We start from the raw sequence: 18677 nt of genomic DNA on the forward strand, positions 1-18677 counted from the left end.
TCCTTTCCTTCCCCACCTTTCCTCCATTGCCCTATATACATACCTACTCAAAACTCCATCAATATTTTTTTCGCTGTCTTAGAGGCAGGTGCCTTTTTCAGAACAGCTGTCTTCTCCCTCTTTATGGTTTGTCATCGTGTACTCCTTTGTACGGCATCTTCTGGAACTCCTGTCCCCTGTAGTCCCTCCTCTGCTCTTATCAGTCATTCTAGGCTAAAGTTAGAAAATGCACATCTTTTTTGGAACACTAGCTTGTGTGCCACTGAGTCTCTGAACTCCTGTAGCTGCGTTTTACTCCAAAGGCAGTTTAGTCTTCACAGAATATTAATACAATTTTTTAAATGTGTGAAAGTTTTGAACAAGGCTTAATGTTATGAAAACTTTCACAAACAAGTTTACATAAATACGTGTTCCAAACATTATCCTTATGAAATACAATAGGAAATTGTGAGCCAATGGTTAACTAGATAAACTGAGTGTCAATACAATATTTTCAGGTAATATATAAAGGTACAATAATTCTAAGTCTGGATATTCTTTAAATATTCTTTAAAACAACATCCTTTACTTGTTTCGGCTATCTATTCAATACCAAACATTAGGATAAAATCCTTCAAGTCAGGCTAAACTACAGATATTTCTGGATATCATATTGTTTATAAAATACCATATGTCTTTTGTGTGTAGTCAAGGTGAAATGTGAATAAAATTACAGGATATTTAATTTCAAAAGAGAATGTATATTTACTGTGGGTTTTTTTTTTCTCATGGTTTAAGATAATTACTCCTAGCAAAAGAAAAATGTCTGAAGCATCAATGATTGTTCCTGGCTCAGATAGATACACTGTGAGAAGTCCAATATTTTTAGTCAATACATGTAAGTTTTATTGCCTTTGAAGATTCCTAACAAGTATTATTGTTTTAAGGTGGCATTTTTAAAATTCAGGAGTATTCTGGACCTAATTTATCTAGAGGATAATTTGGGGATATAAAAATTAATAAAATATGAACCACAAATCTTCTGTCAAAAAATTACAAATGTCTGAGAAGTTTAATGGGTATCCATATAAACATTATTCAGAATATTAATATCCAGCATTAATAATTTGTTGTAATTTTAAGTGGGAGCCAGCATAACATAGTGGATAAAACATTAAATTAATCAGGCTGCTTGGGCTTGTTTCCCCACTCCTGGGTATGTACTTTGTAGCTAAGTTTAGAACCAGTTTCCTTTCTATGAAATGGGACTAAAGTGTCTAACCTCATCAAATTGAACTGTTTAAAGGATTAAATAAAAATTATTCATTAAACAAGAAATGTTGTGAAACATTTAGACAGTGCCTGGTACATACTAAGAGCTAAATAAAAATTTTAAAATAATCTGATACTGTGTACTAGTTGCTATAAACACAGTATTATTTAATCTTTATGACAATTTAATAGTGACCTTCTGTTCCCAAAATCTGATTGCCTACTGGGAAATTATCTGATATTTGACAAACTTCTCAAACTTAACAGGTCCAAAATAAATTCATCTTTCCACCCTCCCTGCCAGTTTTTCTCCATTTCTTACCTTGGACTATGGCGTCCATATCCAGTTACTCATCTAAATCAGAAACCTGGGACCCATCTTAGAATCCCCTTTTGTTATTAACCTTCCTCAGCAAAAAGTGTCTCAGTGAGAACAACATAGAAAATCCTACAAATATAGCAGTCCTTTGTCCTCCTTTTTAGCAACACTACGAAGAAGAAGAATTAAACCACCACTGCAAATGACGAGTTCTACAGAAAAACCTGGTGCTTCTAAAACATTGGAAAATGAAGTGGATAATGCTGTATCACTTAAATCTAGACCATCTGAAGAAAGAAATAGAGGAGATAATACAGACAAAGTAACTTTACTTTGAAAGCATTTTTAAATAAATTTTTATCAAGTTATTGTAGAAATACATAATTGAGCTAATTACTTTTGCAAGCAGTGGGTGTCTCACTTTTCCTACAGTATTGCTTTTTAAATTTTTTAGATATCATTCATTGTCCTTGAAAGTAAGTTCTTATCAATCATTTACTGTGCTAACAGTAAAATTTAGAAATATTCAGTGTAACTGATTTATGCCTTCACTAGGAGAAATGGACTTGCCATCATTCTTTAGTTTATTATACAAATTAGTGTCTGCTATGGGGAAGGTTCTGGTTTAGAAATATAAGACACAAGTGGAATCTTTTAGTATCTCAAAGTCTAGCATGGGAATTAGACAAACTAATAAGATGATTATAATATTGTATGTGTTCTCAGATGTACATACAGGATGCAATAGAAACCTAGTAGAGGGGCAGGTGCCTAATCCCAGAGCTGGAGGGGAAGCTGAAGATCAGGAGATGCTCTTTTAGGAGATGGAGAAGAGTTGATTTTTGAAGGGTCAATAAAGGTTATTAGTCACATGGGCATCGAGGAGGGCATTCTTTCCAGGAAGTTGAAGGGGGGACAGAGCAGGAAATGGATGAGAGAAAGTTGTGTCTTGGAGAAATAGGTAATCAGAGATACAGATAAGTTTGTAGATGAGGAGGAACACCTGAAAGCTTTTGTTTTCTCTGAAGTGTGAGCATGGTGAGCTTCTCTTGGGGACAGAGCCTTGAAGTAGAGGGCTCGGGGACAGAGCCTTGAAGTAGAGGGCTCAGAGACAGAGGTTTGGAATAACTACTGAGAGAGAATGGAGAGGGGGAAGAATAAGTACAAGTGTTAGGCAGTGTTGAGGGCCCAGTTCAAATTTAAGACTATGAAGCTTATCATGGCATTAGTTTAGAAGTAAGTATAATTTCCTCAAATAAAGCTTAGCAGCTTTGGTGTTACAGTAAAAATAAGAAAGATGGTGGACGTAAAAAAATTTTTAATGGTTATGAGGCTGAAAGATAAAGGGTGCAAGAGTTGAAGATATTAGGAAAAAATAGTCAAAGTAATGGTTCAAATTGTCTAGCTATGTGTTTCTTAATAGGGGCAGTATTGTTTAGCTGTGCAGTGTGGTTCTGAATGTTGTAGGATGAGAAGTGTCCTAGGCCTGTGCTTACTTATTGTCAGGAGAGCCCTTCTGTCATTGTGACAACAAAAAACACACCTGTACATTTTCATACTGCTCCTCTTCCAGTAGGGAAGACAGCCAGGATGAGGCAAAATATCTTAGTTAGAGGGTATATTTTTCTGATAGTGATGGCAAATTTTTATTTGGTCCGGGAAGGTATGTATCTGTGGCTGTGGAAAGAGGGAAGCTTGCTACAGTCAAGAAGTTACTTGTGCAGTGGCCAAAACTTTATAAAATAAGTTAATACTTCATAATTTCCGGTTCATATGTATGTTAGTGAAAAGACAGAATAGATGCAGGCTATGAGATCAATAGCAAGAGAAGATACACCATGGAGGTGCTAGAAATTCTCAGAGAGGAAAATTGAATTATTTTTCTAGCTGTGGCTGAGATCAGAAAATTTGTAGGATCTTCTGCCTCCTTATCTGCAATGAAAGTTACTTTCTTGTGTTTTAGGATAGGCAATATTCTAGAATGGGCATAGTCGTATGAAATAAATAGAAATACTATCCAACTTTTAATAGTAAGGCAAAAAAGTTTTAAACTTTAATACTCTGACTTTTAAAAGTTGTTTTCATATAATGCCTTAATTCAAATTTGTATTAAAATTTCTCCCATTTATAGCATATCGAAACTGATAGAGAAAAGACAGAAAATAAGGACATTGAATTCCCAAACCAAAATTTTAGTAAGTAATCTTTGGTTTAATTTTAGTCATCCTTTATACACACACACACACACACACACACACACACTCCTCTCTATACTTCCCTTTCATTTATTTGAAAAAAAGATTTATAATGAATACATTCAGCTTTATGCAAAGAACTTAGAGGTTACAAGAAAATATAATACAGCCTTGGTTCCCAAGAAGTTTGGGTCTGGGAGGGGGAAGATGAGATCAATCAATCTTTCCATCCCAATATGTGAACTTTGATCAAATTCTAGCTTTCATTTTACCCTGCCAACTGCACGAAAAAATGAAAATACCATAATTTTTGTTTTATTTAGGTGAACTCCAGGAAATTGTTCCTGATTCACAGGCAGTGGGAAAAATAGATAAACCTGTGTAAGTATGAGAAAACCCATCAAATCATTTAGCCTATAATAATGTTACTTTTAGATGAGTGTAACAAATTTAAAGGACAAGGTCTTTATATTCTTAGAGTGTAGTATTGGTTATAGAATTTATCAACTTTCAAGTATTATTATGATCGCACAATGGGGAATAGCCTATATGTTTCTTCAACCAACATAACTCTTTTCAAATTGACTTAAAATGAATGAGATTTTCAAACAATAAAGTATGAATGTGAAGAAAATTAACCAAGTTTAGATATACATGAAGACGTGTAAGATATGTATTTAGGTAGATATCAAAATAGTAGCAATAATGGAATTTTTAAAATAATATTCTTTAATCTTGATCAATTATATAGTAAATTTTAACTTTCATCAGGACTTTTCATATTTGACTGTTAAATTTCTGTCAATAAACATTGACTAAATAAAAAGAGTCAAGGCCTTATATCAGTCATAGGCTAATGTTTTGTGATAAGCAAATGAATTTATTTTGCAGGTTACCTGGTGTTTTAGACAACATCTGTGGAAATAAAATGCACTCCAAATGGGCATGTTGGCCACCTGTAACAAATATTAATCTGTGTAATAACAAAAGAGCAAGTACTTCATCAGGAGACACATTTACTCAAGGTGAAACACAGTTTTCTCTGTATATAAAATAGTTGTTCAAGGAAATACTCATTTCTTGAAATGTCCTAACAAATATTTTGGTTTTAATAAATTTTGTATATGATCAGTTTATAAATTTAATAAGGATTAATTTCTCATTTTCCCATTAGATATTGTTATCAACAAAAAACTTACTAAACAAAAATCATCCTCTTCAATATCAGATGATAATTCTCAGGAAATGGGAAAGGTGCAGTATGGGAACGAAATAATGCAGCATAACAAAATACATAAAGCAGAAGTAGAAGTTTGCAAAAGAAACAAACAACAACTAAATCATTCTAAACATTTGGAGGAGAAAAATACTGAAAACACAAAGCAGAGTGATTGGCATATTGAATCTGAAACTACTTTAAAATCAGTTCTAAATAAGAAAGTTGAAGAATCTGTGATCTGTAGGAAGAAATACATACTGTCAAAAGATGTGAATACTGCTATCTGTGATAAAAGCCCTTCTCCTAGAAAAAATGCAGAAAGTCATAGAAAATCAGGGGAAAGATTGACATCTGAATTTAATTCCTGGGATTTGAAACAAAAAAAAATGGTGAGCTTTCAGTATGTTTTATTTTTGCACACCCATAATATGCCTACTTAATAACATAAAGTGAAAGAAGCTTGATTAATTGCAACAAATTTAGTGTTTGTAATACCCTGTCCTTTTTTTAATTGAAGTATCGTTGATTTACAATATTACATTAGTTTCAGGTATATAACATAGTGATTCAATATTTTTATAGATTATACTCCATTTAAAGTTATTACAAAATAATGGCTGTATTTCTCTATGCTGTGCGATTTACCATTGTTGCTTATCTATTTTATATTTCGTAGTTTGCATCTCTTAATCCCATACCCCTATCTTGCCCCTTTCCTCTTCCCTCTCCCCACTGGTAACCACTAGTAATACCATGTTCTTTAATTCAGGCTTAGACTCTGAGAGTGCATGCCTCCTGAACCCCTTTCTGACCTCTCCCCAGTCCCAGCCCTGATAGAACCTATGTGCCTCCTGGCACATAGCTGGCATGTAAATAGGTATAGCATGAATGAACCCTGCAGTTCCTTGTCTCCTCTTATTGGGTCTCTCCCACTCTGTCCCTCAGATTCTTCTGAACATGCATATAGAACTGCCTGTGCCTCTCTTATGGTGCTTACCTTTCTTTTTTAATAAATGGTTATTTTGTGTGGTCTTTCCCCCCGTTTTAACCTATTAGAGTGTAAAGACTATGTTTTATTCAACGTTTGTTTTCCTGCATGGCCTAGCACAGCTTTGCACGTAGTGGCATCTGAAACATTTCTTGGATTATTGCCTTAAAGTTTGACGAGGTTTTTCAAGAAAGTATGTAAGTGGGGTGGAGGAGACTTATCTTCTATTGTAAATGTTGCTTGTCCTCATTGCAGACTCCACTTCTTCAAATTAATCACCTGTAGGACATCTCCAGGAGAGTTTTAGCTAGTTTGCACCATACTTTGAGACTGAAAGTTTACTTTTTGTAGCAGTTAAAGTTATAAACCTTTTCTTTGGTCATTGCTACCAAGATTCAGATTAAGAAAATTTTCTAATCAGAATACATTTCCACTGCCAGTAATGCAATCGCTTTTGCACTATGCCTTAAAAGATCCAGGTTGTACAGGCCTTCATTTATCTTCCAGAGTGTTACTAATACCTGGGTGGCCAAATTTCTAGAGTCAGTGTAAAATGTTCATATATTGGAGCATCTTAGTGTGCAAGTGAAATATTTAATAGCCAATTTTGCAGTTGTTGTATATAATTAGGTATTATTTCATTTGTCTTGACCAGGCTACTCTTTATTTTGTTTTTAACCTGCAATTTCCTTTTTCTGCCTCATTTGGCTACTTTCCTTTTTAACCAGATCCTTTTGGGTCACTTTCTTCTTGATTCTCAGTACGCTATTCTCTCTTCTTTCTAGTCTTAGCTGCTATTTAGTTCCTTCAGACCCAGTGGAAGTAAGTTTCTTTTTGTCTGAATGCTGATCTGTCCTTCAATTTTAATTTTAAACTCTTTTCTTTGGAATTTAGAATCATTCCACAGAATTTTTCTGATCTAGTCATTTTTTTCCTGGGAGCACAGAAACTTGATCTTTTCTAAGCTGTGCTTTTTTTTTTTTTTAAATCAACTTCCCGTTTTCAGAAGTTCTCTTTTGCTCTTTCATAGCCTCACTCTCTTTATTACTGTGCAGCATTTCCTGCCACTCTCATTCATGGGTGACTCTCCTCTAAGGTAGTCATCTGTCTGATCATGTCTTTCTATTCACTGGATAAACCCAGAGAAATAGAACCTCTGTAGTTCAGTGGTACAGATTTCCTACATTGGCTCTAATTATGTCAGAGTTGTTAATAATATATTATTATACACTGTTTTAGGGGAGGTTTGTTTTTGCTACATTTTTATCAAGGCAGGTATACCCTGTCTTCTGGTAATCTCAAGAAGGGATAGTAAGTAATAACTTATTATCTATTATATATAAAAACATATGAACTTAAAAATGGTTAAAATAATAAATTTTATGTCATGTTATGTTCATATTTTACCATAATTTAAAAAACCCATATGCATGATGCTCAGAAAAAAAATAAAACTAAAAGCAAGAGAACTCATATCTTTAATAAGAGTGTTGTTCAAGTTTTCTTTTAACCAGATAATCTAAAATTATGCAGATAATATTCCTACTTCGTAGTCTTTCCATTAAAAAATTAATAGAATTTTTTAGAGCAGTTTCAGGTATACAGCTATACAAAAAGTTCCCATATACCCCTTCACTCCACCCCAGTTTCTCCTATCATTAACATCTTACGCTAGATTTGTTACAAATGATGAGCCAGTACTGAAACATTAACTCAAGTCCATAGTTTACATTATAGTTCACTCTTTGTGTTGTGTATTCCATGTTTTTTTGACAGATGTATAACAACAGATATTGACCCTTAGAGTATCATGCATAATAGTTTCACTGCCCCAAAATTCCCCTGTGCTCCACCCCTCCCTTGTTTCCTTCCTCCCCCGCCAAACTCCAGGCAATCACTGATCTTTTTACTGTCTCCATAATTTTGCCTTTTCCAGAATGCCACAGAGTTGGAATCATATAGTATGTCATCTTTTCAGATTAGTTTCTTTCACTTAGCAATATGCATTGAATGTTCCTCCGTGTGTTTTTATGGTTTGATAGCTCTTTTTTTTTAATACCGAATCCATTGTATGGACATACCAAGATTTGTTTATCCATTTACCTGTTGAAGGACATCTTGGTTGCTTCCGTGTTTTGACAATTACGAATAATGCTTCTATAAACATTCGTGTGCAGGTTTTGTGTGGACATAAACTTTCAACTCAGTTGGGAAAATACCGAGGAGCATGATTGCTGGGTCATATGGTAAGAGTATGTTTAGCTTTGTAAGAAACTGCCTGTCTTCCAAAAGTGGAAAAAATGGCTGTACCATTTTTGCATTTCATCAGCAATGAGTAAGAGAGTTCCTGTTGATCTACATCCTTGCCAGTATTCGATATTGTCAATGTTTTGGATTTTAGCCATTCTTACAGGTGCTTGGTGGTATCTTGTTGTTTTAATTTGCAGTTCCCTAATGACATGATGTTGAGCATCTTTTCATATTTTTATTTACCATCTGTATATCTTCTTTGGTGAGTTGTCTCTTCAGATCTTTTGCCCAATTTTAATTGGGTTGCTTCCTAATTGGTGAGTTTTAACAGTTCTTTGTGTACTTTAGATACAAGTTCTTTATTAGGTATGTATTTTACAAATATTTTCTCCCAATCTGTGGTCTGTCTTTTCATTCTCTAAACAGTGCTTTTTGCAGAGCAGACATATTTAATGAAGTCCTACTTATCAGTTTTTTCTCTCATGGATTGTGCTTTTGGTGTAGTACCTAAAAAGGTATTCCAAACCCAAGGTCACCTACATTTTCTCCTATTTCTCCTATGTTGTCTTCTAGGAGTTTTATAGCTTGCACTTTACATTCAGGTCTATTATCCATTTTGAGTTAATTTTCATGAAGGGTATAAAGTCTGTGTCTAGATCCTTTTTTTTGGCATGGTGATGTTCCAGCACCATTTGTTGAAAAGACTAACTTTCCTCCACTGTACTGCCTTTTGTTCCTTTGTCAAAGATCAGCTAATTGTATTTATATGGGCCTCTTTCTGGGCTCTCTGTTTTTTCCATTATTCTATTTGTCTGTTCCTTCACCAATACCACACTATATTGTATTCAATGTCTTTTTAGTAAGTCTTAAAGTAGGGTCAGTCCTCAGACTTTGTTCTTCTCTGCTGATATTGTGTTGGCTACTCAGGCAGGGTCTTTTGCTTCTCCTTGTAAAGTTTAGAATCATTTTGTCGATAACCACAAAATATCTTGCTGGGACTTTGATTGAGATTACATTGAATTTATAGATCAAGTTGGAAAGAACTGACATCTTGACAATATTGAGCTTCTTAAAATACACGAACATGGAATATCTCCATTTATTTAAAAAAATTTTTATTTTATATTGGAGTATAGTTGATTAACAGTGTGTTAGTTTCAGGTGTATAGAAAAGTGATTCAGTTTTACATATACATATATCTGTTCTCCATTTTTTTTAGATAGTCTTTGATTTTTCATCAGTCATGTTTCCTCGTATAGATCTTGTACATGTTTTGTTAGATTTATACCTAAATATCTCATTTTGGGGGGTGCTAATATAAGTGGAATGTAATTTCACATTCCAGTTGTTCATTACTGGTTTATAAGAAAGCGACTGACTTTTGTATATAAACCGTGTATCCTTCAATTGTGCTATAATTGTTCTTTAGCTCCAAGGATATTTTTGTTGATTTTTTTGAGGTTTTCTACATAGACGGTGATGTCATCTGTAAACAAAGACAGTTTTATTTCTTCCTTCCCAATATGTATGTAGTGTATTTCCTTTTCTTGTCTTACGGCATTAGTAAGACTTCTAGAATGATGTTGAATAGGAGTGGTGAGAGCAGACATCCTTTCCTCGTTTCTGATATTAGTGGGAGTATCTAGTTTCTCTCCATTAATTTATAATGTTAGCCGTAGTTTTTTTTAGATGTTCTTTATCAAGGTGAGGATATTCTTCTCCATTCCTAGTTTTCTGAGAATTGTTATTGTGAATGGGTATTGGATTTCATCAAATGCTTTTGTGCATCTACTGATATGATCATATGATTTTTCTTCCTTAGCCTGGATTTTATTTATTTATTTATTTTATTTTTGGCTGTGTTGGGTCTTTCTGTGCAAGGGCTTTCTCTAGTTGTGGCGAGCAGGGGCCACTCCTCATCGCGGTGCACGGGCCTCTCACTGTCGCGGCCTCTCTTGTTGTGGAGCACAAGCTTCAGACGTGCAGGCTCAGTAGTTGTGGCTCACGGGCTTAGTTGCTCCGTGGCATGTGGGATCCTCCCAGACCAGGGCTCGAACCCGTGTCCCCTGCATTGGCAGGCAGACTCTCAACCACTGCGCCACCAGGGAAGCCCAACCTGGATTATATTAGTTGATTTTCAGATGTTGAATCAACATTGCATACCTGGAATTCCACTTGGTTGTGGGTACATAATTCTTTTTATATGTTATTGTATTCAATTTGCTAAATTTTTTGTTGAGGATTTTTGCATCTATGTTTATAAGAAATATTAGTCTACAGCTTTCCTTTCTTGTAATTCCTTTGATTTTGGTATTAGGATATATTGGTTTCATACAGTGAGTTAGGAGGTACTCTCTCTGCTTCTGTCTTCTGAAAGGTTGTGAAAAGTTGTATAATTCTTCCTTAAATGTTTGATAAAACTCAACAGTGAACCCATCTGGGCCTGTTGCTTTCTGTTTTGGCAGGTATTAATTATTGTTTCAATTTCTTTAATAGACTAGGCCTATTCAGATGATTTATTTCTCCCTGTGTGAGTTTTAGTAGAATTTGTCTTTCAAGGAATTGGTCCGTTTACTCTAGGTTATCAAATTCATGAGCAGAGAGTTGTTCAGAAGATGTTTTTATTATCCTTGTGATTTATCCATGTGATCCATAGTGATAGCCTCTCATTTCTGATACTGGTCATTTCTGTATTTTTTCTTAATGAACTTGGCTAGAGGCTTATCAATTTTATTGATCTTTTCAAAGAACCAACTTTTGGTTTCCTTCAGTTTTTTATGATTTTTTCCCCCATGGATAGAAACTTTTTTTAATAGCTGCAAAGCACTCTGCACATTTCTATATGTTAAAAGACTTTTCCTAAGTTGTTGTAATGCCTAACAAGGTCCAAATTTATTAATTTTTTAAAAAAAAATAATTTCTGACCCCTTTTATTTCTCTTTGTAGTTATTTATAGAACCAGATTTTTTTCTTAAATTTTCTTTTCAGCCTTTTTTTTCCTTTGAAGGTTAACTTGGTAGCGTTTTTAAGTAGCTAACAAATTGTTTCAGAGAGAAAAGTCAAAAGGGAAAGGATTTACTGATGCAGCAGAATCTTTGATAAGCCAAATTAATAAGAGATACAAACCAAAGGATGGCATAAAGTCTACAAGAAAATTAAAGGAGTCTTTGATTGACAGGTATGTTCTTAAATTTAGAAATGAATATTTTTCTGAGAGAGACAACTAAATTATTTTACCTAGTTTTAAGGTTAGTTTTAAACATATGTCCAAATAATGTAACTTTCCATTAGAAAACACAGGTACTTATTTACTTTTATAAATAGAATCTGTTTAAATTATATAGAAAGGGAACTACAATTGAAATTAGTCATTCTAGTATCTGATTACATTTTATAAAGTATCAAGAGCACCATATTGATACAGCATACCATTTCAGAAATAAATCTTTAGGATATAGACATTTTAGAAATGTTATTTATTGAGACTAGTGATGAGTAAGACTAAATATATTTACATATATCGCTTAATAAAATATGAAATTTAAATGACCTGAAATGAGTTATTTTGTATTGTATATATGTATTCCTTGTTTGCAGTCTTTCTGAAGGTTTTCTTTTATTACAAAATGTTTCTTTATAGGCTTCCAGGTAGTTAATTCATGTTTAAGTTAATTCTGACTGTATTTGGCATGAAAAAAATTACTCTCATGGCAGAACCATTCATTTAAATTGTCTGGCACCTCCTGCTGCATAAGTGATTCAACTTAGACTTTAGTTTTTTTGTTGCTGTTTACTGTGTGTGGAGTTGCAAAAATATCAGACTAGGACTGTCACATTTCAGTTACTTGTAGCATATTGAATGTAGACTTAGTGATCCAAATATGTTTTACCTTATATAATATGGATTTTATGAAAAACATTCTACTGACATTTAATTGCCTTTTTAATTTTGACAAAACCTTTTCTATAGTGGTTTTTCAAACAAATCTGATCTACAGCTCAGTAAGGTAAGTTTCATGTATTTAACTACACCAAATGTATAGTCAAAACTCTATGATATTTGACTTTACAGTAAAATAGAATAGTAGTAGGATGGAAGCAGATTTAATGTTTTCAGCATATTGAAAAATGGATTAAACAACTGACCAGATTAGTGGCAAGTACTCAGAAAAGCCCCCTAAACTTCTCTTCTGCTTTTCAAAGAAAATGCTTCTTTTACATACATGTGTGATATTTTTACTTTTTGGTACATGATTCAGTACCATTTTTTTCCTAACTTATCCCATCTCTCTTGACAATAAGATCATTCTGAAGTCCATATTTTTGTTAAAAACATTTATTTTTCACCCAGGTTTAAAATATCAATTATCTTTGATTTATTCCTCACAGTTATCTCCAGTTAATTTCAAGTTTTGAGCTTTACCTTCTGTAAGTTCCTCTTGAGTTTTCCCTCTCCTGCCTGTGCCAACTCCTATTTTTTTGAGTTCTAATTTCTAATCCCTGGGTTATTATAATATCCTTTATGTAATTCTTTTTGTCTCTAGTATTTTCTCTGTGCCAATCCATTCATTACATTCAATACTAGCTTTATTACTTTCCAAAGCACACAGCTTCAATCATGTCATTCTCTTATTGAGAATCCTTCTTTGGTCTCTGTTGCTTTTTGTTTGTTTTTAACATCTTTATTGGAGTATAATTGCTTTACAATGGTGCGTTAGTTTCTGCTGTATAACAGAGTGAATCAGCTGTACGTATAACATATGTCCCCATATCTCGTCTCCTCCTTATTGAATTAAGTGGAGACTTAAGCTGGCTCCCTAGACCTCTTAAAAGTCTGTCTTATTTCCTAAAATTAGTTCCCTAGACATGTCTTATTTAGCTGAAACATAAATTGAGATTCCCTGAAGTGTCTTTCCTAAGTGTTTATTCTTTTTCTTCCCCCTTAGGAAGGAACTGCGAAGCGAGTTGCAAGGTTCTTTCACCCTCTTTTCTCCTTGTCAAAACTTTATTCCTCCTTGCAAGCCTTGCTTCAGAGTCTACCTTCTTTATGAAAACTTTCTAAGGTGCCCTAACTCAGAATCCAAATGGGCAAGAATTCTGAATCTGTGCAATAATGTCTTTGTACCTTTTTATTAACTTTGCAGTTCTTTTTTTCTCTCTTCTGTTTTCTACTAGAATGCAACTATTTAGAATCATCTTTGTATCCTATATAAGTAAGACCTCTGTATCTTCTTTAATATCTGCTCATTTTTGGATCTTCAGTAATACTTAGCAAACACTGGCATGCAAAAGATGAATTGAGCAAATGTATCTAAACAATGGTAAAAATCATTTTGGAAAGAACAAGTCAGATCAGTGATTAGAGGAGTAAAGTATTGAAGGATAAACTTTTTGGAATAATGTAAACTATTTTATTATAAAACAGCCAAAAGAAATAATAAAATTGAAGATGAATCACAACTAAAATGAATATTTTAGTTTTAATATTTCCAACTTCCAGATATTAAATTAGACTTCTAATTATTTCTGATCAGTAATCAATCATTCAGTGATATTTGTGTACTAATTATAGTTAAATTACTTTAATAACATAATTACACACTTAAGTATGTTAAAATTTTATTTAACTTTTCTGCCTACTTTTTGATCAGATTGAATATACTTTGAGCAGTGGGCTATAGGAATAAATGTACACACATCTTTCCCTAATAATACTAGTTGATTGATACAATTTTGTCTCTTTCACATGCGATTTTACATAAACCGTAGCCTCTCCTGAAATTGTTCTATTTAACAGTTTAAAGCAAATGAGATGCTGGGGGGAAAAAGTAGAAGCATGATTGTTTTGTGATCCTAGAATCACTAAATTCAGCTTGTAGAATACCAGTGAGGTCATTTACCTATGTACAGTAATGTCAATAAATATTAAAGATATAAGGATCGTTTGTATTTGATTTGCAATACTTTCTATTATGTTCTCAGTTAACACTTAAGTCTTCAATTTTTTTAAAGTGTGGATGTTTATAAAGAAACTCACAAATGTAAAATTTATATTAGTAGAAACACAACTAGATAATATATGAAAATTTAGTTGCATCTGTTATTTGTTTGACAAGCGATGTACAAGTTTGAATGGTTTTATGTAAATTTCTTCTGTATTTAGGAAAAGGTTCAGAAAAAAAGTTATAGACAATTGAAGACTACTTTTGTTAATGTTACTGCTGAATGCCCATTGTAAGTAATTTTTCATAAATCTTAAAAGTTTTCTTCATATTTGAAGACAATAAATGTATTTGTTGTATAATGAAGTTAATATTTCTCTTCATTTTTACAGGAATGATGTTTACAATTTTAATTTGAATGGAGCTGATGAGCCTATTATAAAACTTGGGGTAAGCTAGAAATCAGAATTTTCTATTTTGTACAAAATACTAAATTTTGTATTTAGTTATTCAGTATTTATTTTGTATTTACCATGCAGTTATTAGAGCATGTTTTCTAATTTCCATCCTCTTATAGATATGCTTTAAAATATTTTAACATATATTATTAAATTCTTCAAAATTTATTTGGTACCAACCTAGGTATTTTTGGTTTTCTTTCAAATCTTTTGGACTGAAGTAGAGAAAAATGAGTAACTGGGGCAACAACAAATTCACTTTCTTTACTGATGCAACAGATTTAATCTTATTTTGTTTTTATTATAGTTTATATTATTAGCTTTCTTCTTAAATATAAAAACATTTTAGTAAGATTAATTTTATTGTCACATCTTACATGAAGTTATAGAAACAAGATTTTTATGTTAATTTCTTTTAATTGTTGTTTACCTTCTTTTAACACTAAAATTTTTTTTAATGCTTATTCAAAATGTAGATCCAAGAATTTCAAACTACAGCTAGAGAAACCCGCCTGGATAGTTCAGTGACATTGTAGGTATTTTTATTATAATTAGATGGATCAGTTTAAAATACAGTTTTCTCAGTTGTTCTTTTTCTTAAATATTTCCTCCCAGTTTGACATTTTAACATATCAAAAGAGAGAATAAAAATGCTGTCATAACTACTATTATTCTATTATTTTAGCATTTACTTCTAAAATTAATTTGCAGATTCTGTACACCTGATATTAGTTGTAAGCTGAAAGGACTTACCTAGTCTTTTCTAGTCTTTTCATCTAACCTTGTTACTTTATAATTAACTGAGGTCAGAGAGAATAAGTGACTTGGCCACATTTATATAGGGACTTAGTAAAAGAGTTAAGGCAGAAAACCCAGGTCTAACTGTCCAGTTGCATGCTACCTTAAAAAAACAAGTAATTAAGATTTAAATTAATGCATATTTTTGTTTAAGGTTAGGTTTAAGGAATCATGATGAACTTGAACCTTCTCTCAAAACAAAAGATAAAAGAGTAAGTTATAATAATATCCTAATGTGTCTATTAAAATCAGTATTCCTTTTACTAATTTTTCAATGCCAAAGATTATCCCAGAACTGAAAAACAAAAATATTTGGATCACTTTTTTTTTTTACTCTGGAGATTATTCATGTTCCTATTTTGACTTTTCCTATAGTGTCTGAGCTATTTGTAATCATCTAGTAATAGAAAATATGACAACCTTAGTTACTCTCTTCAATGGTATTAGGTTTTGTCTCTATGGAAGTAAGCTGTTTTGATTTAACTTTTAATTAACAACAACATTGACAGCAAAATATAAATCTCAATCTCTGATCTGGGTTTCTGAGTGATTTTATTGGATAGGTCCTTAATGCCAGATAGATGATTTAGTGTGCTAAAAAAAATGAGAAGTTAGTTTTTCTGAGTTTTTTGGTGGGTTTTTTTTATTTTTTGGTTTAACTTCCTTTGTATGACATATAATAAGCCAGATTCCTTCATCTATTACAAGGATTGTGTTTTTTTGTTTTTATAGACTGTAACTAATCACAAAAAGAAAAATCTCTTTAGTGATAGTGACACAGAATACAAATGTGATGACAGCAAGACCGATATTAGCTGGCTAAGAGAACCAAAATCAAAACCACAGCTAATAGACTACAGCAGAAATAAAAATGTGAAGAAACATAAAAGTGGGAAATCAAGTAAGAAATCACTTTTTAGAGAAATCTGTAAATGATTTCAACTGTATGAAATACTTTGTTGGTTGATAAATGTGTTTTTGTTATGTAGATAGTGTTTATAATTACATACTCTTTTGAATAGGAAAAAAAGTATGAAAGTAAATACACCAAAATGCTACAGCGGTTTTTGTTTTATTATTTTTGGTAATATGGTTATATTTAAATTTCTTTTTTATTGGAATCTTTAGGGACACAAAATATGGCTTATCATAATCTTTGGTTCATGACACACTCTCATCATTTCTCTACTCATGGCCTACTATTCAGTTATTTAGCTAATTACTGTGAGTAATGTATTAAGTACTTATGAACCCAGCACTGTAAACAAAATCAAAGCTTGCACAACACCCCACTCCCTGCTTTTTAGGAATTCATATAGATGCAATAAAAATTTATTGAAAGGAAAACAATTTTCTTACAGAAATATTTTTGCCAAAATCTTTTATAAAATGTTTTCCCAGCATAAGTCTTCTGCTTCTTGAAGTAGCTGGACAAGAGTTTGAGGTATGCATTTTTGGCTAGACATAATGGCCATTTTCATAGCTTAGATAAATTTCAGTGTTTACTAAACCACAGAGATTTTATATATTCCATTTTTAAAAGAAGGTAACATAACTCTGAGCTTTTATGTTTGTTTTAAGGAATCAGTTTTTATTTTCTTTCAGGATAAAAATAATTGTTAGTGACCTGTGGGAGTTGGGGGAGGGAACGATGGCTTAAAAAGAAGTAAAAATAGAGGAAATAGGAAATGAACTTTGGCGTGTGTTTAGAAATGAGGCTGAATCTTGAAAACAGATGAGAGTTCAATCATATACATGAGGAAGAGAAGTAATAGGATTATCATATATATAAGAGACAGTAGGAAATAGCATAGTGTACTTAGGAAGTGCAGTATCGGGGTAGTTGGAATGTAGATCAGACTTGTGGCAAAATGTTGAAAAATATGGCTGGGTCTAGTCACAGTGTGTGGACTTTGAAGCAGTGTGCTATAAGCCAAGGAGAAACATGATAAGATTCACATACTCTCAGGGACCTTATAGTCTAGTAGGAAGATGTATAAGTAAAGACATTTATGACATGGGAAGTTATTAAAGGTTAGAATACTGAAGTCAGTAAATACTCTTAAAATAGAACACTTCTGAGTGAATTGTTTTGTTTTTATGGTTGAATGACAGTGAGCCAATATGTACGAGCTGGTTTATTGCCAGGAAGACCTTGGATAATCCCAATTCATTATTATTTCCTTGGCTGGGATAAGCCCAGTTCTTAGGCTTCAGTGAATATTTAGAAAGAGGAAATTGTCCTGGAAATGCAAAAAAGGGAATAGGGACTGAAGCAACTCTTAATAATATGGGTAAATCTTAGAAACATAATGATGGGTGAAAAATAAACCAAATCATAGAATATTTCATATAATGTGATACTGTTTTATAAAGTTCATTATATTGTCTAGGGATATATATCTGTGAAGTAAAACTTTAAGAGCAAGTGACTAAGAAACAGATTTCAGGATAGCGATGACCTTTTGGCAGAGGGGATATGGAGGATCGTGTAAGAGGGAGTACACAAAGTAGATTCAGTATTATTCATAATCTGGTTCTTAGTGGAATGGTAGATTCATGGGTGTAACTTTATAATGTATGTTACATATTCTCTTGTATGTTTAAAAGTGTATACTATAAAATAAAGGAGAATGGAAATTGGTAATTCATGTTGTACCAAACTATACTGTAAAATTTATCAATGTCAGTTTAGTCTTATCTTGAAACTTAAAATTTTGAATGAGTTTAAAGGTATATTCTTATTGTTTTTATGATTTTAACTTACATGCAGAAGTATTCTAACAAATTTTAATGGCAGTTGTTATCTATTTGAAAAATTTAACCTTATTTTCTTGAATTGCAGGACCATCTTTGGAAAGGGGACAGCCAAGATCTAAAATGGTAAAACCAGGAAGTCTGTGTTCAAACATCCCTTTAAAATTATTTTTCTCCTTGTAATGAAAAAATATCATTTGTCCCCTCATAATTTTATCCTTGTTATCAGTTCCTTGTTTTCTATAATTGTTCCAAGCTTTGCACACTTACTTCTACCTTCTGCCTTTTTGAATCATGTTGACTTGTTTTAAGTCTATTTTATTCTGTGGTTGTAGGTATTTTTGATATCTTTTCCTTTCTCTTTCTCTTACTTTAGTTATGTAATATATATCAGGCCTCACAGAGCTTTAATGATAAGGATAAAAAGGTGATAAAGATATATTTGAAATGGAAAGATAAAATCCAGTCATTTTAAAAGTATTAATCAGGAATCTTTTTA

At 32.6% G+C, this 18677-nt stretch overlaps 1 protein-coding gene across 3 annotated transcripts in view; it reads left to right on the forward strand.

The window, feature by feature from the left end:
- SYCP2 (synaptonemal complex protein 2) overlaps positions 1-18677 on the forward strand; it is a 72927-nt gene that overhangs the window by 41661 nt on the left and 12589 nt on the right. For all 3 annotated transcript variants that reach the window (XR_003793348.1, XM_029221998.1, XM_029221997.1), the window contains 14 exons: positions 778-877; positions 1735-1892; positions 3702-3765; positions 4089-4146; positions 4657-4790; positions 4940-5373; positions 11274-11401; positions 12194-12230; positions 14387-14457; positions 14558-14615; positions 15100-15155; positions 15576-15633; positions 16154-16322; positions 18267-18304. Coding sequence is in view for 2 of the 3 variants with exons in the window: in XM_029221998.1 (XP_029077831.1) it covers positions 778-877; positions 1735-1892; positions 3702-3765; positions 4089-4146; positions 4657-4790; positions 4940-5373; positions 11274-11401; positions 12194-12230; positions 14387-14457; positions 14558-14615; positions 15100-15155; positions 15576-15633; positions 16154-16322; positions 18267-18304 (1563 nt within the window). In the remaining variant the exon portion in view is untranslated. The remainder of the gene's footprint in view (positions 1-777; positions 878-1734; positions 1893-3701; positions 3766-4088; positions 4147-4656; positions 4791-4939; positions 5374-11273; positions 11402-12193; positions 12231-14386; positions 14458-14557; positions 14616-15099; positions 15156-15575; positions 15634-16153; positions 16323-18266; positions 18305-18677) is intronic.

Source organism: Monodon monoceros, unplaced genomic scaffold (genome assembly GCF_005190385.1).
Source record: "Monodon monoceros isolate NGI ecotype Baffin Bay Population unplaced genomic scaffold, NGI_Narwhal_1 Super_Scaffold_13, whole genome shotgun sequence".
NCBI classification, from domain to species: domain Eukaryota; kingdom Metazoa; phylum Chordata; class Mammalia; order Artiodactyla; family Monodontidae; genus Monodon; species Monodon monoceros.